Source organism: Nannobrachium achirus, assembly GCF_963921795.1.
Source record: "Nannobrachium achirus genome assembly, chromosome: 3".
In the NCBI taxonomy this organism is placed as follows: domain Eukaryota; kingdom Metazoa; phylum Chordata; class Actinopteri; order Myctophiformes; family Myctophidae; genus Nannobrachium; species Nannobrachium achirus.
This window is the reverse complement of record NC_137812.1, coordinates 74,351,486-74,378,538: the sequence shown is the minus strand read 5'-3', so window position 1 is coordinate 74,378,538 and position 27,053 is coordinate 74,351,486. Positions and strand designations below refer to the sequence as shown.

At 41.5% G+C, this 27,053-nt stretch overlaps 1 protein-coding gene across 1 annotated transcript; it reads left to right on the top strand.

Moving 5' to 3' along the window:
* Window positions 1-558: 558 nt before the first annotated feature.
* On the top strand, window positions 559-14,318 carry ppp3r1b (protein phosphatase 3 (formerly 2B), regulatory s1ubunit B, alpha isoform, b). The gene is made up of 6 exons (XM_080722872.1): window positions 559-698; window positions 3,419-3,458; window positions 4,271-4,447; window positions 4,975-5,034; window positions 8,422-8,606; window positions 11,804-14,318. Exons 1-6 carry the CDS (start codon window positions 696-698, stop codon window positions 11,849-11,851), a joined length of 513 nt encoding a protein of 170 aa, XP_080578998.1. The 5' UTR covers window positions 559-695; the 3' UTR covers window positions 11,852-14,318.
* Window positions 14,319-27,053: the final 12,735 nt, after the last annotated feature.

The window sequence follows — 27,053 nt, the reverse complement described above, 5'->3', positions numbered from 1 at the left end:
AAATATATAGAAAGGTTAGTCTTGTTCAAGATATTTTTTTATTTATGTCGTACAGTCTCAGGGCAGCACCGTTTAAAGCTATTATCTTGTATATTATTATTATTATTATTATTATTATTGGACATGTATTTTTTTCTTTGCTGAATGTTATTCTAATGTCATTATGTGTGGTGTATTTCTCTTTAGTGTTGTTTAACTTGACATATTATTTTATTCTGAAATGTCATCAATTATTTTATTCTGAAATGTCATTAGTTGCGGTGTGTTTCTCTCTAGTGTTGTTCAACTTGACAGATTATTTTATTCTGAAATGTCATCAATTATTTTATTCTGAAACGTCATTAGTTGCGGTGTGTTTCTCTCTGGTGTTGTTCAACTTGACACACTCATCCTCCTGCGGCTGCCAATAACCCCCGCGTTACACCACAAGTGCTAACCTGTGGAACTCGGTGACACCGGAGGGCGCTGTTTGGGAGCGTCCGTTGATATTAGCCACGGGCTAAGCCTGCTGCTGCTACTACATTCTACAGGTCACCAAGGCCGGTGTGACCGCTCCTCCAGGGGAACAGGAAGTGCAGTGTAGCGCTAACAACAGTTCTCTGCTAGAAAACAAACAAACCAAACATCAAAACGGGTTCAAATGAACTGTAATTAGTTTATATTAAACCTTCTGCAAGAGTTGAACAACCGACACCATGGTGAGAATAAACATATTCTGTTTTTAATCATTTTAAACACAACGTTTTCACAATGTATTTCTGTCCTGTGTAGCATGGAGGCTAATCCTGCAGCTATATATATATGTCATGTTTATTATATTAACAGTGTATGGATATTAACACGTTGTTTGCTTTATTATTATTAATTGTGTTTTATATTGTTTTATAATAGTTAAATTGAGGCTGACTTTAGCAATGGCTTGAGAAGCTGTGATCTATTGGTGGTAAATATGTAAATTAGATTGATCTATTGGTGGACAATATGTAAATTAGATTGATCTATTGGTGGACAATATGTAAATTAGTTTGATATATTGGTGGTGAATATGTAAATTAGATTCGTCTATTGGTGGTGAATATGTAAATTAGTTTGATCTATTGGTGGTAAATATGTAAATTAGATTGATCTATGGTGGCAAATATTTAAATTAGATTGATCTATGGTGGTAAATATGTGCATCATGAATTATTTGCATTTCTGATGGTAAATTTACCGGTATGTAAATTAATTATGTAAATCAGTTTACTTTGGTCCCAGATGACACCTGTCATTGTATCCGCTGTTGTGGATTTGTATTGATTTTATTGGCATCTTTATTGACAAAATGCATGTTATATCCATAACTTTCCAACATCCCATCGTGCATTGCGCAGAAGTTGCACGGAGCTTCCGGCGCCGCAGCCGAGAGTGATCTACAAGCTCACAACGGTTGCATCTGCGACGCGACGTGAGCTTGTATGTCTGCTGTTAACCGGAAGTGTCCTGCAGATAATGCTACAGTAAATTCTTGCGGGGGGGTCACGGTGGTGCAGTCGGTAGTGGGTTCGATTCCCGCTGGGGGCGTGTTCCCTCCTCCGTGTCATCAGTGCCCACACCCTAGGAGGTAGGGTTGGCGAAAGGGCCTTTCTGTGTGGAGTCTGTGTGGACCCCTTGGCCGAGAGAGAGATGAAGCAGGGACCCCTTGGCCGAGAGAGAGATGAAGCAGGGACCCCTTGGCCGAGAGAGAGATGAAGCAGGGACCCCTTAGCTGAGAAAGACATGAAGCAGGGACCCCTTAGCTGAGAAAGACATGAAGCAGGGACCCCTTAGCTGAGAAAGACATGAAGCAGGGACCCCTTAGCTGAGAAAGACATGAAGCAGGGACCCCTTAGCTGAGAAAGACATGAAGCAGGGACCCCTTAGCTGAGAGAGAGATGAAGCAGGGACTAGGGGTGGGCGATATGGTGATAATTATCGTTGAGACGATACAATGTCTCCACGATATGCCTTTTCAGAGGTATCGTATATCGTGATACAATGAGGGAGCCTTGTAAAAAATCCTGTTTAATCGTTAATACAGAGATTCATTGCAGAATTCAATTTAAACCTGCATTTTGGTCTAAATCAGTAGTTCTCAAAATTTAAAATGTCAAGGTCTCCATTTAACTCTGACAGTATACACATAAAACCAAATTGGTTTCATTTGTATACTGTCAGAGTTACATACTTGTAAAGTTCAATTTAGACCTCCCAAAAGGAACCCAGAGAGTCTAGTTTTTGTCAAGTAACTTGAAAAATATCCATAAAAAACAACTTGAAAAAAGAATCATGATAAAATTGTGTATCGTGATACAGCTTGGGAACATATTGTGATGTTGCATTTTTCCATATCGCCCACCCCTAGCAGGGACCCCTTAGCTGAGAGACAGATGAAGCAGGGACCCCTTAGCTGAGAGAGAGATAGAGCAGGGACCCCTTAGCTGAGAGAGAGATGAAGCAGGGACCCCTTAGCTGAGAGAGAGATGAAGCAGGGACCCCTTAGCTGAGAGACAGATGAAGCAGGGACCCCTTAGCTGAGAGAGAGATGAAGCAGGGACCCCTTAGCTGAGAGAGAGATGAAGCAGGGACCCCTTAGCTGAGAGAGAGATGAAGCAGGGACCCCTTAGCTGAGAGACAGATGAAGCAGGGACCCCTTAGCTGAGAGACAGATGAAGCAGGGACCCCTTAGCTGAGAGACAGATGAAGCAGGGACCCCTTAGCTGAGAGACAGATGAAGCAGGGACCCCTTAGCTGAGAGAGAGATGAAGCAGGGACCCCTTAGCTGAGAGAGAGATGGAGCAGGGACCCCTTAGCTGAGAGACAGATGAAGCAGGGACCCCTTAGCTGAGAGAGAGATGAAGCAGGGACCCCTTAGCTGAGAGACAGATGAAGCAGGGACCCCTTAGCTGAGAGAGATGAAGCAGGGACCCCTTAGCTGAGAGAGAGATGAAGCAGGGACCCCTTAGCTGAGAGAGAGATGAAGCAGGGACTCCTTAGCTGAGAGAGAGATGAAGCAGGGACCCCTTAGCTGAGAGAGACATGAAGCAGGGACCCCTTAGCTGAGAGACAGATGAAGCAGGGACCCCTTAGCTGAGAGACAGATGAAGCAGGGACCCCTTAGCTGAGAGACAGATTAGCTGAGAGACAGATGAAGCAGGGACCCCTTAGCTGAGAGACAGATGAAGCAGGGACCCCTTAGCTGAGAGAGAGATGAAGCAGGGACCCCTTAGCTGAGAGACAGATGAAGCAGGGACCCCTTAGCTGAGAGACAGATGAAGCAGGGACCCCTTAGCTGAGAGAGAGATGAAGCAGGGACCCCTTAGCTGAGAGACAGATGAAGCAGGGACCCCTCCCTCCTACTACAATCATTGTGTAACATTGTGTTGTTTGTGTTTTGCAGGGAAATGAAGCTAGCTTTCCACTGGAGATGTGCACGCACTGTAAGTATGACCACTTTCTTTCTTACTTTCTTTCTTTCTTTCTTTCTTTCTTTCTTTCTTTCTTTCTTTCGGGGGTTAGACACTACTAAGTGCGGGTTTCAAGTGCGATGACGTCACAGGGGCTTCAAGAATTTAGAATGTGCACTATTTTCCCCCCGTTTCTAAGCATACAGCCGATGGACACTTCAAGCACAATTTCTTTTTGAGAAACGCATGATTCTACGTCATGGACCCGGACCCCAAAGTTATATGTATTTGGCCACGGACCCCCATCTCGAAATATTTCGCTCCAGGGATCCCGCTGAAGCAACATTTTATGCCCTGACGAGCACTAAGAGTTGAGGCATTACATTTTGTATAACACGGTTCTATTGTGTTGCGAGGCGTTGTGAGCATGTAGATCTGCTATTTGTATGTAGATCGCCTATTTCTGCCTCTAATATTTGACAATTTGGCCAATGTTTAATTTGTCATTTCAGAGAAAGTCCTTAAATTGTCACTTTAGAAATGTAGAAACTTAAACTTTATGTTGGTTTGTTTACTGTTGAGTGAGAAAACACTCAACAGCACATTAAGTTAATTGTCTGGGGACTCCCCAAAATACTTTGCCCCCCCCCCGACCCACAGGTTGAGAACCACTTCCCTAGACCTGGGCAGAACACTAGGCTCGCACTTTGAAGGGTCCGCACTCTGAATTGGGAAGGGGCTTGTGATTATTTGCTGTTATTTGAACACAACCATCTCTCTCTCTCTCTCTCTCTCTCTCTCTCTCTCTCTCTCTCTCTCTCCCCCCCCCCCCCCCCCCCCCCCAGTCGATGCGGATGAGATCAAGCGTCTGGGGAAGAGGTTCAAGAAGCTGGACTTGGATAATTCGGGTTCGCTGAGCGTGGAGGAGTTCATGTCGCTGCCCGAGCTCCAGCAGAACCCGCTAGTCCAGAGGGTCATCGACATCTTCGACACGGACGGGAACGGAGAGGTGGACTTCAAAGGTGGGCCTCGTTAACTTACTGTGTTAAATGATGAGCTTTAAGATACAATAATGATGAGCTAGACCTGCAAAATAGCAGATATACAAGCTCACAGCGCGGCACCAAGTGCTGTGCTGTGAGCTTGTGGATCTGCTATTTTTTTTAAATCATGAAAATGTGTGCAAATCATTGAACATATGTATTTTTAAAGCGAACATTTGTAACAAAAAAAAATCCTTCTGGGGGGTCCCTGGAGCTAAATGTTTTGAGATGGGGGTCCAGTGCCAAATATTTATCATTTCGGAGGTCCCTCACATGAAAAGGTTGAGAACCACTGACATCATGCGTTTCTCAAAAATAAACCTTAGAAGGATTTAGATCAAAAATATTCAAAGACACAAATGCTCACGATTTTTCTAAATAGCAGATCTACAAGCTCAGCTGTCAGCTTGTAGATCTGCTATTTTTGAAAAGTTAAAGTAATACTGTGTTCCCAGTCTAAATGGGTTAAGTGATGACCCTTGACCTTTGCCCTCTCCTGTCTCCAGAGTTCATCGAGGGCGTGTCCCAGTTCAGTGTGAAAGGTGACAAGGAGCAGAAGCTGCGCTGTGAGTGTTAAACTGTCACTTTACCCTCTATAGTCTATACCATGGTGTTAAACTGTCACTTTACCCTCTATAGTCTATACCATGGTGTTAAACTGTCACTTTACCCTCTATAGTCTATACCATGGTGTTAAACTGTCACTTTACCCTCTATAGTCTATACCATGGTGTTAAACTGTCACTTTACCCTCTATAGTCTATACCATGGTGTTAAACTGTCACTTTACCCTCTATAGTCTATACCATGGTGTTAAACTGTCACTTTACCCTCTATAGTCTATACCATGGTGTTAAACTGTCACTTTACCCTCTATAGTCTATACCATGGTGTTAAACTGTCACTTTACCCTCTATAGTCTATACCATGGTGTTAAACTGTCACTTTACCCTCTATAGTCTATACCATGGTGTTAAACTGTCACTTTACCCTCTATAGTCTATACCATGGTGTTAAACTGTCACTTTACCCTCTATAGTCTATACCATGGTGTTAAACTGTCACTTTACCCTCTATAGTCTATACCATGGTGTTAAACTGTCACTTTACCCTCTATAGTCTATACCATGGTGTTAAACTGTCACTTTACCCTCTATAGTCTATACCATGGTGTTAAACTGTCACTTTACCCTCTATAGTCTATACCATGGTGTTAAACTGTCACTTTACCCTCTATAGTCTATACCATGGTGTTAAACTGTTACTTTACCCTCTATAGTCTATACCATGGTGTTAAACTGTCACTTTACCCTCTATAGTCTATACCATGGTGTTAAACTGTCACTTTACCCTCTATAGTCTATACCATGGTGTTAAACTGTCACTTTACCCTCTATAGTCTATACCATGGTGTTAAACTGTCACTTTACCCTCTATAGTCTATACCATGGTGTTAAACTGTCACTTTACCCTCTATAGTCTATACCATGGTGTTAAACTGTCACTTTACCCTCTATAGTCTATACCATGGTGTTAAACTGTCACTTTACCCTCTATAGTCTATACCATGGTGTTAAACTGTCACTTTACCCTCTATAGTCTATACCATGGTGTTAAACTGTCACTTTACCCTCTATAGTCTATACCATGGTGTTAAACTGTCACTTTACCCTCTATAGTCTATACCATGGTGTTAAACTGTCACTTTACCCTCTATAGTCTATACCATGGTGTTAAACTGTCACTTTACCCTCTATAGTCTATACCATGGTGTTAAACTGTCACTTTACCCTCTATAGTCTATACCATGGTGTTAAACTGTCACTTTACCCTCTATAGTCTATACCATGGTGTTAAACTGTCACTTTACCCTCTATAGTCTATACCATGGTGTTAAACTGTCACTTTACCCTCTATAGTCTATACCATGGTGTTAAACTGTCACTTTACCCTCTATAGTCTATACCATGGTGTTAAACTGTCACTTTACCCTCTATAGTCTATACCATGGTGTTAAACTGTCACTTTACCCTCTATAGTCTATACCATGGTGTTAAACTGTCACTTTACCCTCTATAGTCTATACCATGGTGTTAAACTGTCACTTTACCCTCTATAGTCTATACCATGGTGTTAAACTGTCACTTTACCCTCTATAGTCTATACCATGGTGTTAAACTGTCACTTTACCCTCTATAGTCTATACCATGGTGTTAAACTGTCACTTTACCCTCTATAGTCTATACCATGGTGTTAAACTGTCACTTTACCCTCTATAGTCTATACCATGGTGTTAAACTGTCACTTTACCCTCTATACTGTAGCAGGGGTGGGCAACTTTGATGATGGCCATGAGGGCCACTACATTTTCACACTCACTCCAGAGGGCCACAATGCATATACATAGCAAAAATAGCCGTTCTACAAGCTCAAAACGCGTCGCACTGCGACACGTTTTGAGCTTGTAGATCTGCTATTTTTGAAGTGGAATCCTGAAAAGTAACTTTTTTTTATTTTATTTGTTCATTTCAAATGCATTTATGTGTTCTTATGTTAACTTTATGAACTGAAATCCAAATACATTTGGACATGAAAAATACAATAATTCATTTAGCTACTGATAGAGAGACTGAAGTAATTAAAGCGGGTAATTTTTCCATGTTTGCAATTGTAACAGCTGAAATCATCAGTACTCCAATATCATGTGGCCCCCGGGCCACTAGTTGCCCATATATGCTCTATACACTTACTTTATGTTGGATTGTTTACTGTTGCACATTAAGTTAATCATCTGGGGACCCCCCCAAAATAAGTTGCGACCTACAGGTTGAGAACCACTGATGTAGCCCAAGGTCATGGGTTAGGGTTAGGGACTTGTTCACCCTAGCTGGGTCACCTGAGTGAGGGGTATGATTTTGCGAGACCCGAAACCCTGATGATCTTGGGCTACAACAGTGAGGATACGTCCCACTCGTCCCAGGTGCATCCATGAGATGTTTTTTTTTCTCGTTCTAGTTACTATTTATAGTGACGAATAGGAATCAATAGACTACGTAACAACCAGGAATAGTCTGGTGACTAGGGATATCGTTCACCTTTGAATCGATACGATACATTTTTCGATAGCTGGGAATCGATACGATACCCTTTTCGATACCATTTTCGATACTTTTTATTTAAGTTTACAGCGGTAGAGCAGACTGAGGTGATGATGATGATGATCACAAAGTGTGGCGGAACGGAGAGTACTACAAGTACTACAAGAGAGGATCTACAAGCACACATCGCGAGACATTGTGTGCTTGTAGATCGGCTGTTTTCACTAGTTTAAATCATTTTTAAAATGATAAATGCAAAACAAACGGTTTTGGACATACAAGGTTTCCACCCGACACCGACGATATCTGAACTGTTGCTGGAGTAGCGGGAACGCCACCGTCGCCCCCTGCAATGTGTGGCCCTCGGCTTGGTACCCTAGACATAATTCGGCCCTTGGGGAAAACTAATTTGGGAACCCTGATCTATGGTGCAGTAGGAGCAAGATCATTTAGCGACCTCCAACCTGGGTCGCTAAATCTACCGACCGGGCTGCAAAATCACCGACGGGGTCGCTAGATCTACCGGCCGCCATCCGGGTCACTAAATCTACCAACCGGGCTGCAAGCCGCGTCTAGCAGATTACCAAGCATGTTTAGGAGTAGAGCGCTCGTTTTTGTCAGCGTCGGCAGGTTACTGAGGTTAGGGTTAGAGTTAGGGTTAGGTTAAGGTTAGGGTTAGAGTCAGGTTTAGGGTTAGGGTTAGGTTTTGGTGCACCTCTGCCGCGGTCCAAGTGACTACAATGGAGCGACCCGGTCGGTAGATTTAGCAACCCGGTCGCTGAAAACTACCGACCAGGTCGCAAGCCGGTTGGAGGTCGCTAAATGATCTCGCCCTCTCTCCTGTGTTGTCCCCAGTCGCCTTCAGGATCTACGACATGGACAAGGACGGCTACATCTCCAACGGGGAGCTGTTCCAGGTCCTGAAGATGATGGTGGGCTCCAACCTGAAGGACACACAGCTGCAGCAGATCGTAGACAAGACCATCATCAACGCCGACCGAGACGGAGACGGAAAGATCTCCTTCGAAGAGTTCTGTCTGGTACGTACTGATCACTGGATCCTTAACACATCTGGTGCCAATCCCGAGTTTCCCGAGTTTGTATTGGTACCACCCCTGTGCCAACCCCGAGTTTCCCGAGTTTGGGCAGTTTTTGAAGAGAAAAAAAACTTTTTTTTTCAAAAAAAAAAATGTCAACAAAATCTTTTGGACCTCCAGAAATGTGTTAGGCATGATCGCGATCGCGAAATTGCATGTTTAACCCCCATAACAACCCATTCTTTCAAACATGGCAGCCATGTTTGTTTACATCTGAAGAAAACATAATGGCTGATAAATCATGAATGCATGAACGGATTTCCAAGCGGATCTTTTTGTTTGAAAGCTGTGAACAGCATCTACACACGTGGTGCATGATTAGGCATGGGCGTGCACGATCTGTGCACTATAAATTACATGGAAGTCTATGGAGACCATGGCATCGCGGACCATTGAAGAGAAAAAAATCATTGCAACATAAGTGTTAAGAGTTCTGTCTGGTACGTACTGATCACTGGATCCCAAAGCCAGTCAGTCAGGCACCGAGTGCCGCGCTGCGAGCTTGTAGATCTGCTATTTTTGAAAAAGTCGTGAAAATGTGTGCAAATCTTTGAATATATGTATTTTCAAAGCGAACGTTTGCAACTCAAATTTTGCTTCTGAGGGGTCCCTGGAACTAAATATTTTGAGATGGGGGTCCGTGGCCAAATAAATATCATTTGGGGGTTCCTTCACGTGAAAAGGTTTGAGAACCACTGACATAGTAGTCTCTCAAGAACAGACTTACTGAGCTCCAGTTAAAGTGAAAAGGACCTTTTCTTTGACGATGGCTGGCCAGATTGCTGACATAGAAACATAGGTTTTTCGAAAAACCCTTATGTCAAAAGACACTTATAGAATCGTATCAAAATTGCTATTTTTCACTGGTTAAAGCATAAAATAATGATACACCATAATGTGTACCCGTTCTGAATGGGTTAAATGCTGTAGAAGTGTAATCTTGCCGGGGGGGGGGCTCTCCCTTCCGACATTGACTTCTTATTGTCGGAGTGGCAACACTTCCATAGAGCAGTGTTTCTCAACCTTTTTTCTGCATGGGCACACTTTTCATGTCCCAAGAATCCATGGGCACACCAACATAATACAGGGGTGTAAATATCGTCACTGTTGGGTTTCAAATTTGGGTTTTTCAAAGTTTCAAATGTGTACGTTTCTTCGCAAAGCAAAGCCCTGCTTCATCATACAAGGCTGTCGCACAACAGTAGTGAAAACTGCAGATCTACAAGCACACAACGCCTCGCACCACGAGCCGTTGTGTGCTTGTAGATCGTCTGTATATTTTTTAAATGATAAATACAATACTGGCTTTCAAGCAGTTTCAAGGGGCACACTTGACCCTTCTCAGGGGCACACCAAAGGTCCCCAGGCACAGTGGTTGAGAAACACTTCCATAGAGGTTAGGGTTAGGTGTGGGAAAGGAGACATGTTGGAATGGAGACAAGTACCAGATCTTGCCAGTCGCTGTGAATCCCACTATTAAGATGGATATACCAAACAAACTTTTCAAAAAAATAATCAAAACTACGCTGCATCAAGGGTTTACAGTTTAGGCATTTAGCAGACACTTTTTTTAATCCAAAGGGTTTTAATCCAATCCAAAGGGTTTTATTGGGGAGGTCCTAAAATGATGTCCTTGAGCATGGAGCATTGTTTTGGGTTAAAACTGATTCTGGTTTAGTGTAGTCCGCTTAGGACGCCATCCGCTCCCGACCGGATCAGAATCCCGACATTGGAATTGGAATCCCAGGCTAAGAAACCCCAAGCTGCTGCTGAAAATCTAATTAGGTAGTAATTAAATGAGTCCCAATTAGATCGTGTAGCAGGTCAACACACTGACAACAACCTGCTGCATCTATTCAATTCAATTCAAATGAGCTTTATTGGCATGAGAAAACATACGCTGACATTGCCAAAGTGTCACAAATAAAATAAAAACTGTTGAAAATAGGGAACGTATACAGTTGGAGGGGGTACAGTATTGTGTAAACAGAGCTACAGTATGTCGCATTGTGAAATTTTATTGTGAGGTCGCAGTTACTATCAAAACCTCCACCGGCTGTGTGTCAGTCTGTCCGTCACGTCACACTTTTGCCCGACTCGTATCTCCGCCACCGTTGCCCCTATCCATGCCAAACTTTGCACACACACACTCATTGGCTGGCAAACCACAACCTCCACCCCTCATTTCTCACATGGCCCTCTTCTAGCGCCACCATGAGGCCGATTCCTGCACATTCTTTTGTCCAAAAATCACGCAAAGCCGTACATAGTAATATCTCTACAGTCATGTCATCAACATGGATCTGTCCCATTTCCCATATTCCCTCCTGATTGGCTACCATTTGCCTTCAAAAGTCTGTGTATGTGACCTGACGGTTAGGGAGTCTTACTGGTATATTTAGAGGGTATTCACCGTCTTAAACTGGATCTGCTGGATCTCTTCTCCACCAGTCTCTCCCTGATATTTTAGTTTTTATTTAGTTTCCATTTAGTTTTTCAGGGTTCCCACGGCCATGAAATTCCTGGAATATTTTGAAATTAGAAAAATATTTTTCCAGTACTGGAAACATTTTGGAATTGATCAAGGGTCCTGGAAGGTCCTGGAAAAAAATTGCTATGCATTGTCCTTGGTTATTGATTTTGTTAATAGCTCTGAAATGACAAATTAAACATTGGCCAAATTGTCAAATATTAGAGGCAGAAATTGTGAAAATAGCAGATCTACATGCTCACAACGCCTCGCAATGCGAGGCGTTGTGAGCATGTAGATCTGCTATTTTCACAATTAAACCGTGTTATACGAAATTTCTCTATACTCTTAGTGCTCGTCAGGGTGCCGGGGTCCCCAGTTAAAACATGATTATTTCGGTGGTCACTGCCTGAAAAGGTTGAGAACCACTGGCATACACTATCTGTCTTTGGGCATTGTGCATAGGAGTAAGCGACCTGTTATTGAGCTGAATTATTGTTGTATAGTCCTGGAAATCGGGTTAAATATTCTGGAAAAGTTTTTTTGTCATGGAAAAATGGTAGTCGACCAACATCGCTCGTCATATTTTTTGTCCCCGAAATTAACGTGTGTGTGTGTGTGTGTGTGTGTGTGTGTGTGTGTGTGTGTGTGTGTGCGTGTGCGTGTGTAGGTGGTGGGAGGACTAGACATTCACAAAAAGATGGTGGTGGACGTCTGAGGAGGACATACCGGGAGGAGGAGGAGGATCTTCTCAACGACGTCGTCCCAAAACAAACAAACAAACAAAAACTGTCAAAAAACACTTTCAGTGGATTTCACAACAACAACAACAACAACAACATAGCCCCGCCCCTCCGTCCAGACGTCATCGTACAGGAGTCACACGTGACTGACGGACGTCGCGTTATCGTTTTGGACATTGCGCTCTCGGTCGGACACCCTTAGCCCTAGTCTCGCGTAGCCAGACAACTGTTCCACAATCTCCCAATGCTATTTAGCAGTGGTTCTCAACCTTTTCAGGCCGCGACCCCCAAAATAATCATATTTTAACTGGGGACCCCCCCCCCCCCCCCCCCCCCACCCTGACGAGCACTATAAGAGTTGAGGCATTACATTTTGTATAACACGGTTCTATTGTGAAAATAGCAGATCTACATGCTCACAAGGCCTCGCGTTTGAGGCGTCTAATATTTGACAACTTGGCCAATGTTTAATTAGCCATTTTAGAGGTATTAAGAAGTCCTTAAATTGTCACTTTAGAAATGTGCATATACCCGCTATACACCTATATATACCTTATGTTGGTTTGTTTACTGTTGAGTGAGAAAACAATGTTGCACATTACGTTAATGTCCCCCCAGATAATTTGGGGGACCCCCCCTGGGGTTCTGACCCACAGGTTGAGAACCACTGCTATATAGAGTCTGGAACGGCAGCTCCCGAACGGCGAGTATCGGAAGTAGTCACTGCTACACGGAACTGTAGTCCCAACATAACAGAAACACACTAGCACAGACAGTCATTCTAATGAACTGTAGTCCCATTGGAAACATAACAGAAACACACTAGCACAGACAGAGTCATTATAATGAACTGTAGTCCCATTGGAAACATAACAGAAACACACTAGCACAGACAGAGTCATTCTAATGAACTGTAGTCCCATTGGAAACATAACAGAAACACACTAGCACATACAAACACACTAGCACAGACAGAGTCATTCTAATGAACTGTAGTCCCATTGGAAACATAACAGAAGCACACTAGCACAGACAGAGTCATTATAATGAACTGTAGTCCCATTGGAAACATAACAGAAACACACTAGCACAGACAAAGTCATTTGAGCGGCATATTCTTGTTATGTGTGTATAGTTTAAGAAAACATTTGAAAACATCATGGAAGTAACACCAACAACACCAGAGAAAGACGAAACAATGCCCCCAAAAATATTGAAAAAAGACACAACGCTTCCAGTAGGACTTGTTATCGCTACTGCACCAAGGGAGCGGTGTGCGTCACATCCGCTTTATCCCATACTCATCATAAGACTTCCGTTGCCCCAGACTGGATGACAGGAGCATTTGCAAATGTCTGGCCACGCGAGACTAGCTAACCCTACCTTACCTCTTAGTAAGAGCCCTGTTTTCTTTATCCCTAAACTACTTTGCCTTTTTGTTTTACTATTTTGAAAAACTTTTTTTTAAATAGTTCAAATAGCTGGTCTGCAAGCTCACAATGTGTCAAAGTAGATCGGCTATTCGAAGTGTTTTTAAATGTTTTTCAAAATTGTAAAAAGGAATTTCAAACAAAAAAGTGTAGGGATAAGCGGTATGGGTAACGGTTAAAACGGGTTGCTTAGTTTTCGTTTGGACATCGCATTATTGTTTATGACATTTTTATTGGACATGCGTGTCATGGTTTAGCGGGGGGAGGGGGGGCAGGCAATCGGGAAGCACCTGCATTCTTTTTTTTTCATGAGGCACGTCTGTAATTTCGTCATATTTATTTTTCTCGTATGGTCTTTTTTTTGTCTGTTTATTTTGTCGTTTGGGGGATGGGTGCAGCTAACATCTCAGACACACAGCTTGAATGAAGTGCCATATCAGACATGCAGGTGTGCTGTTTGAACTCTTCTGTATTCACTGCTCTTCTCCTGATAATGTCCTGCTGTTTCAACTCTTCTGTATTCACTGCTCTTCTCCTGATAATGTCCTGCTGTTTCAACTCTTCTGTATTCACTGCTCCTCTCCTGATAATGTCCTGCTGTTTCAACTCTTCTGTATTCACTGCTCTTCTCCTGATAATGTCCTGCAAAAGCATTTTTTCCCGTTTTGTCTTTCATTCTCTTATGGAGAATGGAGCGTATCTCTGCAGAAACTCACAAATAGCAAGAAGTTTTGAAACGGCACACATGCATATATCCTTAATTACACACAAACACACGTCTGCTGTCTCGTTACGTTATTCTAGGGGTGCTAATATAATAATATATATTCAGTCAGATTTAATTTCAGGGGTGTTTTCCTCGATTTACACACAATGGTCATTTGTTTAACGTTAGACTTTTTGCATAACATACTGTAAGTGTCAGCATTTTATAAATGTGAATGAGGAATAGGTTGTGCGTATGTGTAAGAAAATCTATTATTAAATGTGAACCAGGAATAGATTGTATAATAATAAAAATCTATTGTTAAATGTGAACGAGGAGTAGATTGTATAATGTAATAAAATTCTATTCCAGTGATGTAAAACTAGAAGACATGTTTTTCTTTGTCTTCATTAGGAGTTTACACTTAGGGCCCTATTTTAGTCCATGCTTAACCCTAAACCCCTAGGGCCTAGACTCTTGGAAAAATTGGAATTGGAATCATTTTGTAAAATACACATCTCCTATTAGTCAGAGCGTTTCAGGCAAAAATCGTGCACTTTATGATCGAAGCATGACATTTGGCACACAGAACATGCCATATGGAACATTTTTGGCTATAGGGGCATCGCAGATTTGTCTTGGGAAACTTGTGGGAGCCAATCAAAGTTGGGCTCTCATAGACTTTACTATACAGTACAATAATACAAAAAAAGAAATATGCTTTAAGTAGCATGTGAGGGGTCAAACTAGGTGTTTTTCGGGATTCTGAATCCAATGCAAGCATTGGTTTTGGACGAAGAAACGGCCGCCACAAAACTGTGAAAAGTGATGACTCATCACTAAACCATAGTTTTATGGGGTCCGTTTTTAGCCCAAGGAATGTTTTTCGTGCAAAACAAATGATTGCATTGGATTCAGAATCCCAAAGAACACCTAGTTTGACCCCTCACATGCTACATAAAGCATATTTATTTTTTGTATTATTTTACTGTATAGTAAAGTCTATGAGAGCCCAACTTTGATTGGCTCCCACAAGTTTCCCAAGACAAATATGTGATGTCCCTATAGCCAAAAATGTTCCATATGGCATGTTCTAACTGTGTAAGTGCACGATTCCATCCTATTCCTGCCCGAAATGCCTGGACTATGGTCTCATGTAGATCCTGTGGTATGGTAGGACACCTGCTGGTTGAAAAGAGGAACTGCATGAAGCTCAACAAGTGACCAGGTATTTCTTATTATTTTCTTGTCATATTCGACTGTTTTGCATTTACATACAAGGTATCCCCAAATAACTATTAATGGCATAATAATGGTTATATGCCTTGTTTTCGCGATTAAAAAGCAATTGCAACTAAACATAAATTTAAATGCGTTTGGAGCTTCTGCTATGGAAAACGTTCTGAAATGACAGGGACGTGCAGAGAATAGGGGTGACATTTCTAAATGGGTCTTTTGGTGAAAATATCGAAAATAGCAGCCCTCCAAATAGCAGACCTAGCTTGGTGGTCGGTTATTTTCGGTGCTTGATACCACACTCATAAAGCATAATCAAGTCAATACAGGAGATACTGGCGTAACGGCATGGATTTTTACACAGAGAGGACAATTCTTTCAACATAAGATGCTGCATTCAAGTTCAGGAGAGTTTGGACAAGGCAATTCTATTGAATGCTGCCTTCAGGTATGGCATGGAAAGAGGCCATTTGTGTTTCTTTCACCATAGTGAAAACTGCATTCATGGTCTGGAGAGGGTACTTTTTACAGACAGGTGAAAAGGCAACGGGTGAAAGGGCAGGGGCTCAAGCCCCCTTTGATGTCTGTGTGCACGTTCCTGTGAAATGACATCTGCAGGGGTTAAAGTTCTCAGTCCTGTAGACTGATTTCAGTCTTGAGGATTCCATAGTAGCCGGGGATCCAGTCCCTCAAAATGGGAGAGGACCTGTGATGCTCTGCTGCACTTTTTATTTCTGTTTTATCTATTAGTTTGGTCATTAAGGTCCACAGAATGACAGTCCTGCTCTGCCGGAAACATCGCGAAAAAAAAGTTATGGTCATTTCATATTCACTGTCCCATTGACTTCACTATACAGGAATGGAAAAATATTATAAAAAATAAAAAATGAGGGGTCAAACTGGAGGGTTTTCATGATTCTGAATCCATTGCAAGCATTTGTTTTGCACAAAAAACATTCCTTGGGCTAGAAAACGGACCAGCAAAAGTGTGAAAAGTCATGAGTCATCACTTTTCATGAGATGAGTCACTGCTACTTAAAGCAGATTTTTAATTTTTTTATAATATATTTCCTTTCCTGTGTAGTGGAGTCAATGGGACAGTGAATATACAAATGGCCATAACCTTTTTTCGCGATGTTTCCGGCAGAGCAGGCCTCTCATTCTGTGGACCTTAACACGTTGCAAGCCGCGGCAGAACCCTCTGAACAGAGGTAGCGCCGAAGAAATAAGCCATTTATTTACAAACATGTTTTAAAAAAACAAAGCCCACATGATAACAACACGTACTGGAGTGCTCGACACAGCGTACATATTCATCCTGCAGAGGTCGGCGATCTTACTTTGGCGAGGCGGAGGGGAGATCAATTCCATTCGTTTACGTGCGGCGAAGCAGGGAAAGGAGCGATAGAGAAGCGGCGCCCGAACGTGATTGAAACCGCGATCCACGAACAGAGACAAAGACCAGCCATCTTGTTTGAGCTTCTTGCTGAGTTTCAACACTGGGGAGAGGATGAGGCTCCTCCTGGCCAGCCATCCATCCAGAATGTGAGTCAACGGCGTGGCCTGCTGGATATTAGGAGTATCACACCCAGCACCAGAAAATGACTGTCAGAGCATATTAACCCTTTCAGATCGCTCCAAAAAGACACAGAGAAGAATTTCCGATGTTTTTTTTTTTTTTATTATAATTTATATCAAAAGTCCGGGAATAGACGGCGTGGCTGATGGGACCCAGTAGGAAGTCCGAGGGAGTACGGCCAGGCTTAGAAGGTGTTAATGACCAAACTAATAGATAAAACAGAAATAAAAAGTGCGGCAGAACATCACAGGTTCAACCCTATTCCTTGAGCTTTTGGGCTTGTGGATCCCCGACTATAGGGTCTGTTTCTGAGATCAGTGCAGAACTGCAAAAACAAAGTCGTCAAAACGCCAGTCAAGTGATCTCCAAACTAAAAAGCAGTTATAATTTTAAGATATTAAATATCTGATATTTTAAAATATTTGAATTGTCCAGACTAGCAATAGAATACAACAGAACTTCAGAAGATACTTGTATAAAATGAAGCATGGATTGGCACACACACATTCAGTGAAGGCAGTTCAGAAACACCCCAGATATTGGTGTGCGCTGCGCTTGCCATGTTTCAATAATCACATATTGGGACATAGTCTGAAAATACATTTCAGTCTTGGGATTGTTTCTTTTCTTTTTTGCTTCAAAGGAGTAGTTCACCTCCCAAATGATTTTGTTTTCTTCTATTGATTACTCACGCCATGGAGACTTTAGTTCAATAATATGTTTTTGTATTTGTCAAATTCCTAAGACAAAAAACTTGATTATAGTAACTTCCCCCATTGATTCTGGATGGGGACCCAAATGCATTATGGTCAGAATCAATACATTTAGGGTAAATTTACCCCCATTGATTATCACCCAAATGCATTTGGGTCTCCATCCAGATGGGGGTACATTTACTATAATCAATTTTTTGTCTTAGGAATGCGACAAATACAACAAAAATATTATTGATCTCAAGTATCAATAGAAACGATGTCATTTCGGGGGTGAACTACTCCTTTAACGTCTGACTCTGTGACATGCATGTGGTTGAGCAGCCCACAGGTCATTTAAGGTCACAGCAGAGCTGAACACCAGAACATGGTGTCAGGGGGAGATAAGGGTGTGTCTAAGAGATAAAGGTCTACTTTACACCCAGAAAGGTTTCTTTAAGGCATAAATTCACCCCCAAAATGACTCTTTTTCTTCTATAGATTACTAACCCCATGGAGAACTGAATTCATGGATGTTTTTATGTATTTATTTATTTTAATTTTGTGTCTCATTCCTAAGCCAACAGTCCGAGGAGGCTCTTTGTGTCTCCATAGGGAACAAAGCAGACTCTCGGGTTAAACGGTATCTATACATATTTGTGTGTGTGTGCGCGCGTGTGTGTGCGTGTGTGTGCGTGTGTGTGTGTGTGTGTGTGTGTGTTTGTGTGCGTGTGTGTGCGAGCGTGTGTGTGTGTGTGTGTGTGTGTGTTTGTGTGTGTGTGTGTGTGTGTGTGTGTGTGTGTGTGTGTGTGTGTGTGCGTGTGTGTGCGAGCGTGTGTGTGTGTGCGCGTGTGTAGGACACGTCAGCCAATCAGAAGCAAGCAGAGGCGGTCCTTGTCAGACTATAATTACCCAGCTGTCACTCACTGTCAGTTTTTCTTTTGTTGTGAGGATGGAATTCACATGGACCGCACTAATATCCTGTGAGTACTTTGTTCATGGATTATTTTAGTTTCATTCAGTAGTTTTCAACGTTTTCGAGGTCCATAATGTATTCTGCATTTAGAGTCACAGAACCACCGTTTGATGATGTTTAGCCTTTCAGACACAAAACGTAGAATATGTTGTTGTCATTGGATGATATTTTGTCCACAATTCCATGTTGTATTGATGTTGGTGCCATAGGAGAGATGACAGACTGATAGGTTTATTTATTCCTTTAAAAGGTAGGCTAATTAATTTCCATAAGACTCTATATCCACAGAATATATCCACAGTCCACACAAGGAAAAGGCGGCACAACAATAAGTCTGTTTGAAATAATTGTATTAACAGAATAGTTCAATAGTACAGCAAGTCAGTATTTCACCCAGATTGCTTCTTCCCATACAAAACATAATTTCACAGATATATGGATTTACAGAATACATTAGTCACATTATGATTGGACAATTATAACATAACAATGTATCAGGAGATGGTCTCTGAGTCAAGTGGACTCAGAGGCAAGGACGTAGAATGTTTTCTTTTCCTTTATCAAAGTGTCCTGGACAGTATGACATTATGGACATATCATTTCTCTGATCATCCTTTGTACAGACCTGCAGTGGAGTACATCTCATCACGTGCATTAGTTAGTTGTTAAAAACAAAATAACATTGACACTTTTAATACTGAAAGTGGTGTCTAACATTAAAATGACATTTTATATTGATTTCGATCAATCCTTATCGATCACAGGCAAAACGTTGAAATGAAAAATAATCAACATTCCATAATTGTGTAGACTTTGTGTAATTAAGTAAAACAGATGTAATAACGATACTTTTACTCTTGATTGTGTGAAATGAAACAGAGTTAGAAATCTATGAGGGTCCATTTGGTTACCAACTCAACATCATTTAGCTGGGACCACTGGTGGTCCCTGGACCATTTTGTAGATCTGCTGTTTTTGAATTGCCAAAGTATAGAATACTGGTTGATGATGGAGAGTCAGAGAATCCTCGTTCTTTTCTCCAACAACCAGCCTGTCATAATCCAGACTTTAAAGGACAACTTGTAATTATTTGTATGAGTGTTAGAATGTTTTCATTTACTGCTTTCTATTGTTTTAGCCATTTTAGCAATTTTGATTTCAGTGGTTGGGGGCATGTGTACAACTGGCTGAATATGTCCTTTTAGACACAATATGTTTGTAATGTCTTTATGACTTTGATTGATTGAAGATTGAAGACTTTATTAGAAGTTTGCATAGGAAAAGGTACAGTTTCATGACGGTACAGTTCACTGGTACAAGGTCTACTAAAAGGAGATCCATGAAAAGACTAAGCTTATTTCCACTGGAAACCATTGAAGTATCTCATATAACATTGAATGACAGACAGATAGAACACAGTACTATGCAGTAGATATGTAAAGAAAAACAAAACAAAGACAGTAATTCTTAAACAAACAGTATATACAAAGAAGGGGCAGGGGAGGGTAGGGTTGGGGCTAGGTTCATTATTACCAGTTGCGAACGGCTGCTGCCTGTAAGTGGCTTTTCAGGGCAATTTTAAAGGATGCAAGTGATCCACACTCCTTTATGGCCTTCGGTAAGGCTTTCCACATTTTGGTGGTATATGTACTATTTACAGTAACACTGCTAGCCCCCCATAAGTTACATCTGCCCATGACAGATTCTTGGGAATGGGCTTATATGTCTAAAAAGACATATTTAGCCACTTGTACGCATGCCCCCACTCACTGAAATCGAAATCACTATAGGCCTAATCACTAAAACGATAGAAAGCAATGAATGAAAACATTTTAACACTCATCCTTTCTTTTCTCTAATCACAATATAAAATACTGAAAACAAAGTTGTCCTTTAAAGCTGGTTATAATCAATGGATAACAAAGTTATTATGATATGAAGACCACTTTGTGTTGACATTTTCTCACTGGCAGCAGTGATAAACTCTATAATTAGATTTATTGATGAATTGACTTCTTCACACTAGAATGTAAACTCTATTGATTTATAGATGTACTTTATTTATGGATTGCTCGACTCGAGTGTAAAGAGTCCTTTTGATCGTGGAATAGGATCAGATATCTGCAGGTCAATCTGGGAACAAATTCCATACCAAGACATCTGTCTTGAACCAGTACTGTTTGTAAAGATGTCTCTAACGACATTTAAATGTTTTATTAGTTTGTAAAGCTGTTGATAACAACATTTACATGTCTTATCAGTACAGTGTCTTTGCAAAGTTGTCTGCATGATAACTAGGGGTGGGCGATACGGTGATAATTATCGTTGAGACGATACAATGTCTCCACGATATGCCTTTTCAGAGATATTGTATATATCGTGATACAATTAGGGAGCCTTGTAAAAAATCCTGTTTAATCATTAATACAGAGATTCATGGCAGAATTCAATTTAAACCTGCATTTTGGTCTAAATCAGTAGTTCTCAAACTTTAAAATGTCATGGTCTCCACTTAACTCTGAAACAAATGAAACGGGTCCATTTGGTTTCATTATACTGTCAGAGTTATACCTCCCAAAAGTAACCCAGAGAGTCAAGTTTTTGTCAAGTAACTTGAAAAATGAAACCAACGTGAAAAAGAATCGTGATAAAATTGTGTATCGTGATACAGCTTGGGAAAATGTTGTGATATTGTATTTTTCCATATGGCCCCCCCCCCCCTAATGATAACATTTAGTAAAGATCATTGACGTTTGGCATGGTTTAAATTCAGATCAGATCTAACAACTGATCTGTTTTCACCACACACAGCTCTCATCTGATCTGTCTGAGAGGGAGGGGGCTTATGAGTTAAGATGGGAACTAAATTTAAAACAAGCCAGTGCTCAGACCACTCAGAAGAGTAGAGTGTGTGCATTATAGTGACGATGGCAGATATGGTGATATGGGTGGAAATGATTATATTTTAAATATGATGATGATGATGGTATTTTAACAATATGAACAATATTGTTAAAGCTGTATTATATGCTTATATTGTATGAATCTAGGTAAACTCTGTCTGTCTGTCTGTCTGTCTGTCTGTCTGTCTGTCTGTGTGTCCACAGTGGTGTGTATCCTGGTGTGTTGTAGAAGTGCCCAGACAGAAGGTGAGACTGACTGATTGAAGAGTTTATTGTCAGTTCGCAATAGAAAAGAGTACAGTTTCATGACAGCACAAATATGGAATGTATGGCATGCATGTGCGAAAAACGCATTTGAAATATTGATTTGATGCTCATGTTAACCATAGGAAGTATTAAGTTTGTTTTTATTTGCACATGCATGCCATAAATTCCATAGGGATAGATCACACATGACATTTAAGACATCATCAACTTGCGACGGACATTTCCCCTGTTGAGTGAAATATTAGCTATTTCTAGAAGAAATTAAATATTTAAGGTCTTTTTAATTTCACATTGTAGTTATAGAGGACAACTAGAAAAATATTGTTCCTTCGAAACAATTGTGGGCTCGCTTCAAGCCAGAAAACAATGGCTATAAAAGTAAAAAATGTCAAGATCGCAGGCAGTGCTCTCTTTGACGTTACTGACGTCAAAGATTGGTCCATTTTGTTCCAAAAATGTGTTGTGCAAAAGTTGACCCGCTGGTGGCGCTATAACAGGCCAATGTGAGAAGGGTGGTATCTGTTCCTTGACCTATTGGTAATGTGCTTGCAAGATTTCACGCACATTGCAGGCTGTGTTCATGATTTGAGGTGTTTTTGGCCCTGGCCACTTTATCGCTGCTTGCAGCTATATTTATTATTATTATTTTTTTTTTTTTGTGTGTGCACTTCATAGGCATGTTAGATAAAGGTCCTTAGATTGTGTGTAGAATGTTTCATGAAAATTGCTATAAAAATCTTAACGGGTTTAAGCGTTTCACAAACTGCTCAAAATGATATAGCGCCCCCCTTTGGCCACTTGGGGTAAGATTGGTTTTAGTGATATTTGGAATAACACTCTACATCTTTGCCAAATGCCATGAATATGTTACTTTGCATACATGATTTAGAGGCAGAAGAATAATTTGCATAAAACTGCAATATTCATTGAATTTATTAAAAAAGCTTGTTTCAATTTTAAAAAAATCCGATCTGACAGATCTTTAGATATTGGTCCAAAGTTCACATAAAAAAAGTTTTGTGCACGTGACGCGAACATTCCAGAATAAAAGCGGGTTTAAGTGTTTTACAAACTGCTCAAAATGGCGGAAAATCTAAGGGCGGAGCTTACTTAACAAACACACAGATGTCTTCCGCTCGAGTCAAAGCACGCGTGTAAGCAAGTTGCATGACTTCAAACGAAACGAGTCATGACTTATGCCCGTTTGAAGTTTGAAATTTCAAACGCTTCGTATAGCGCCCCCCTTTGGCCGATTGGAATAAAATTGGTTTCAGTGATACTTTGACTAACCCTCTACATCTTTGCCAAATGCCATGAACGTGTAACTTTGCATGTATGATTTAGAGGCAGAAGAATAATTTGCATAAAACCGCAATATGTATTGAATTATTACAAAATAATGTTTCACTTTAAAAGAAATCCGACCAGACAGTTTGACCGTATTGGTCCAAAGTTCATGTGAAAAAAGTTTTGTGCACTTGACGCGAAAATCCCAGGAGGAGATAGATTTTTACTGTTTTTCATATAATTCCAAATTGTGGGAGACCTAAAGGTCAGAGGTCAAAAGTTAGAGGGTAAAAGTTGTTCGGCATGAGGAGACGCATACGTGTATACAGGTTTCATGGCTGGACCTCAAACACAGCATGAGCTATACCTGTTCAAAGTTTGCACTTTCGAAGGCTTCCTACAGCGCCACCATTTGGCCGATTGCTGTAAAAAGTAATAGCACACGTCGCCACTGTAAGCTGAACACATTGATGTTTTTATTTTCATTTTCTCACTAAGTATGTAGGAGTTGAAAGGAACCGAAGTTTTGAGGAGAACTTGATATGCCTGCCTGCTAGATAAACTAGAATTGACAGAGTCAATTTTGACAAGTGTGCCTGCAGCTCGCTAAATGCGCGACCTCGTGCAGCGGTTCGGACCGTGAGACCATCCGCCGAGTCGTCCGCGTTTCGTTGTGAGAGGGTCGGTCCCCGTGAAAAACGCGTTCTGGCACGAAACAGTTACGTTTCGCGCGTTTGTGACGCCCCCTAGGGGTCGAAGTGGAAATGCTTTTGGGGATCTGTTGAGTATTCCACCCGCGACCTGTGGTTAAAATTCAGTGTTGACTCGACCTTTTGTTTGTGATTTATGGCTGTTTTTTGCCAAACGGGCCCCTCCCGCTAAATTTGGTAGCCCGTTACGAACGAACGATATGGACAATCGAAATATCCCTTGACTATGTTCATCGCATGGGGTCATAGATCGTGTGTACCGCTTTTTGTGTGATTTGAAGAAAATATGTAGGAAAAGGAGCAAAAAGTGTGTTTTGGAGAAAATTCAAGATGGCGGAAAATCTACCCATACGCAAATGGGCGTGGCCTATATGGGGAGATGCGTCATGACCCAAGGAATCCAGGGAAAAAAGAATTTTCATTTTCCGACCTACGGTTCAACAGTTACAGGCCAAAACGTAAACTGGGCTGTTATAGCGCCACCATGAGGCCAAATGACACTATTATTTTTTATTTAATCCTTGAAATCATTATGAACCTCCTCACCAAGTCTTGAAACTGTAGCCCCTATGGTTTGCGAGGGAAAAATAATTGAATGCGATTCCCATTATAAGTCAATGGGGAAAATTAATTCACTAATAAATTAATATCAATTAAACTATATAACCTTTCTCTTAGCAACTTACTAGCACACCATTCCCGCGTAAGCCGGTCGATTTGACATATGGCGCGAGTGTGTGGTGCAAAAACTGTGGGAGGAGTAGCGTGCCAAACTTTGGGGAAAAGTATGGACAGAAAGAAAGACCTAAATAAATATGAGCGAGAACAATAAGTGTCCCATGCTATGCATAGGCACACTTAATAATGACAATATCTAAAGTGTGCTCGCCTGTTTACAGGCGAGCCCACAATTATAATGTATTAAGGCATATTTGTCGTATTAGCCAGGGATCCCTTTAATTGTGAAGTTCTACCTAGGTGAATTGAGAGTCTGTTGTTTTGTTGAGCCAGGTGCAGATCATGTTTAGTTCAGGGCCTTTTGCAACCTGCAATCACCTGCCTGAGACTAGGAGAGCCGAGTCATCCGCGAACAGAAACAGATTCCAGTCACAAGCAGATTACATGTCATTTACGCATATTAAAAACAACAGTGCTCCTAGTATACTCCCTTGGGGAACTCCACAGTTTACTGGGATGATTCCGTTGACTTCCACCATCTGTTCCATCCCCACCAAGTAAGAGTGCATCCGTCTCACTGCTGTGCTGTGAAGACTGATAACTTTAAGTTTATCAATCAGAACAGTGTCAAATGCCTTCTGGAGGTCGCAGTATTTGCCATTGTGAATCGCACGTTTGATGTAATCATTCAAATAGATGAGGCATGTGTCTGTGGAATGGGACTCTCTGAAGCCAGATTGGAACTTTTATGTTTTTTTTTTCCATTACCTTGGAGATGGAATTTACTGTAGAATTGATATTGGGCGGTAGTTGCCAGGGTCAAGTTTACTGCCTTTTCTCTCTCTGCAGTCTCTCTCACCATCCTTCCAGAGCGTTCTCAGTTCTTTTCTCTCTCTCTGCAGTCTCTCTCACCATCTTTCCAGAGCGTTCTCAGTTCTTTTCTCTCTCTCTGCAGTCTCTCTCACCATCTTTCCAGAGCGTTCTCAGTTCTTTTCTCTCTCTCTGCAGTGTCTCTGACCATCCTTCCAGAGCGGGCTCAGTTCTTCGACTATGAGAGGGTTTCTCTGAGCTGTGAGGACGAGGACGGAGCGGTGGACGGATGGACGGTGAGACGACACCGAGAGAAAGGATATGGAACCTGTGGGGAACAATGGGGAGACACCGACGGTAGATACACACATGCATTGATTGATTGATTGATTGATTGATTGATTGATTGATTGAATACTTTATTAGGCATTTGCATAAGAAAAGACATGACACGACAGTAAAGTACTAAAAGGATTAAAAAAAAACTGCCACAATAGTGAAACAAATAAATAAAAAAGTTCTAAAGGCTAGTTGCAAAACTGGGACATTTTGGCAAAACCTCTCATTGTGTTGTGATCGACCACAGGAGGAGGTTGGTGTAGGTTCAATAATCCACCAATCATCTTACAAATGGAGGGTTGTGTACCATTAATTCACCAATCATCTTACAGGAGGGTTGTGTAGGTTCATTAATGCACCAATCATCTTCCAGGAGGGTTGTGTAGGTTCATTAATCGACCAATCATCTTCCAGGAGGGTTGTGCACCAAGGTGATGTATCCTACAGACGATGGAGTTTACTGGTGTCAGTCTGAGACTGGAGAGACGAGCCACTCTATCAACATCACCATCAGTGTCAATCAGTTTGGTAAGTACATTTATCACTAGTTGTGTTTCCATAAAGCTTATTCGAAAGTAGGAAGCGAATTATCAGAAATATGCAAAAAGACAAAGAGAATTTAGCCTGTGTCCATCTGCGGGTGTCATTCCAATTAGCGACGGTCGCATGAGCCGACTCGTGTGCCGCTATGGACAGAATCTTCGACTTTCGGCCCCTCCGTGCGGTCCAGCTGAACACAGCGAATCACTCTCTACCTCCTTGCCCACCACTGGCCCCCACCGTTGTGCTTAGGGTCCTTGGGAAACGTCAGGACGCTCTGTCGGAGGTTGTCTTTGCACAACAGTCTGTAAAGAGCTACAGCTGGCACGTTGTGGAAACATGAGGAATTTAACACACGGTCCGTGTTTAACAAACCGGTGTGTTTTGTGGGCTAACGCTAATACAATGGACGTTAAGCGGCGGGGGAAAGTGATAACTTGGAGGACGATGGACCAGAACGTCATCATTTATACGCTATTATTGGCTGACCCGTTTCCATTCACTGATGCGCATTACGTTTTTTCGATTAAGCCTCGAAATCCACCTCCTCCAAGCGCATAAATGTTTTTGCGAATAATGAAAGTTAATTTGAATTTTGAAGTGTTTCCGTTAAAAGATTTATGCGCTACAGCCTTAATGCGCAAAAAAAGGCTTTATGGAAGCGCAACTACTGTCAATCAATTCAGTAAGTACATTTATATCACTGTCAATCACTGTCAATCAATTCTGTAAGTACAGTACACCATTACAACCAGTAAGACTCCCTAATCGGGAGATAAGCGACCGTTGGTCGCTTATCTCCACAAGTAGGCCAAAAGTTTGTTTTACCAATTATCAAGACATACGGGCAGTTGACAGTTTGCCATGGTTACTCATTGAAGTTGAATCTCCATATATGGAGATAACTTACGCATCACACTAAGTCTGACCTCACCAGCCCATATTTGGGCATGAGCAACTTATGTCTCCATATATGGAGATATGATGACATCACACAGTCCTCAGCTGATGATGTGGCGTGATG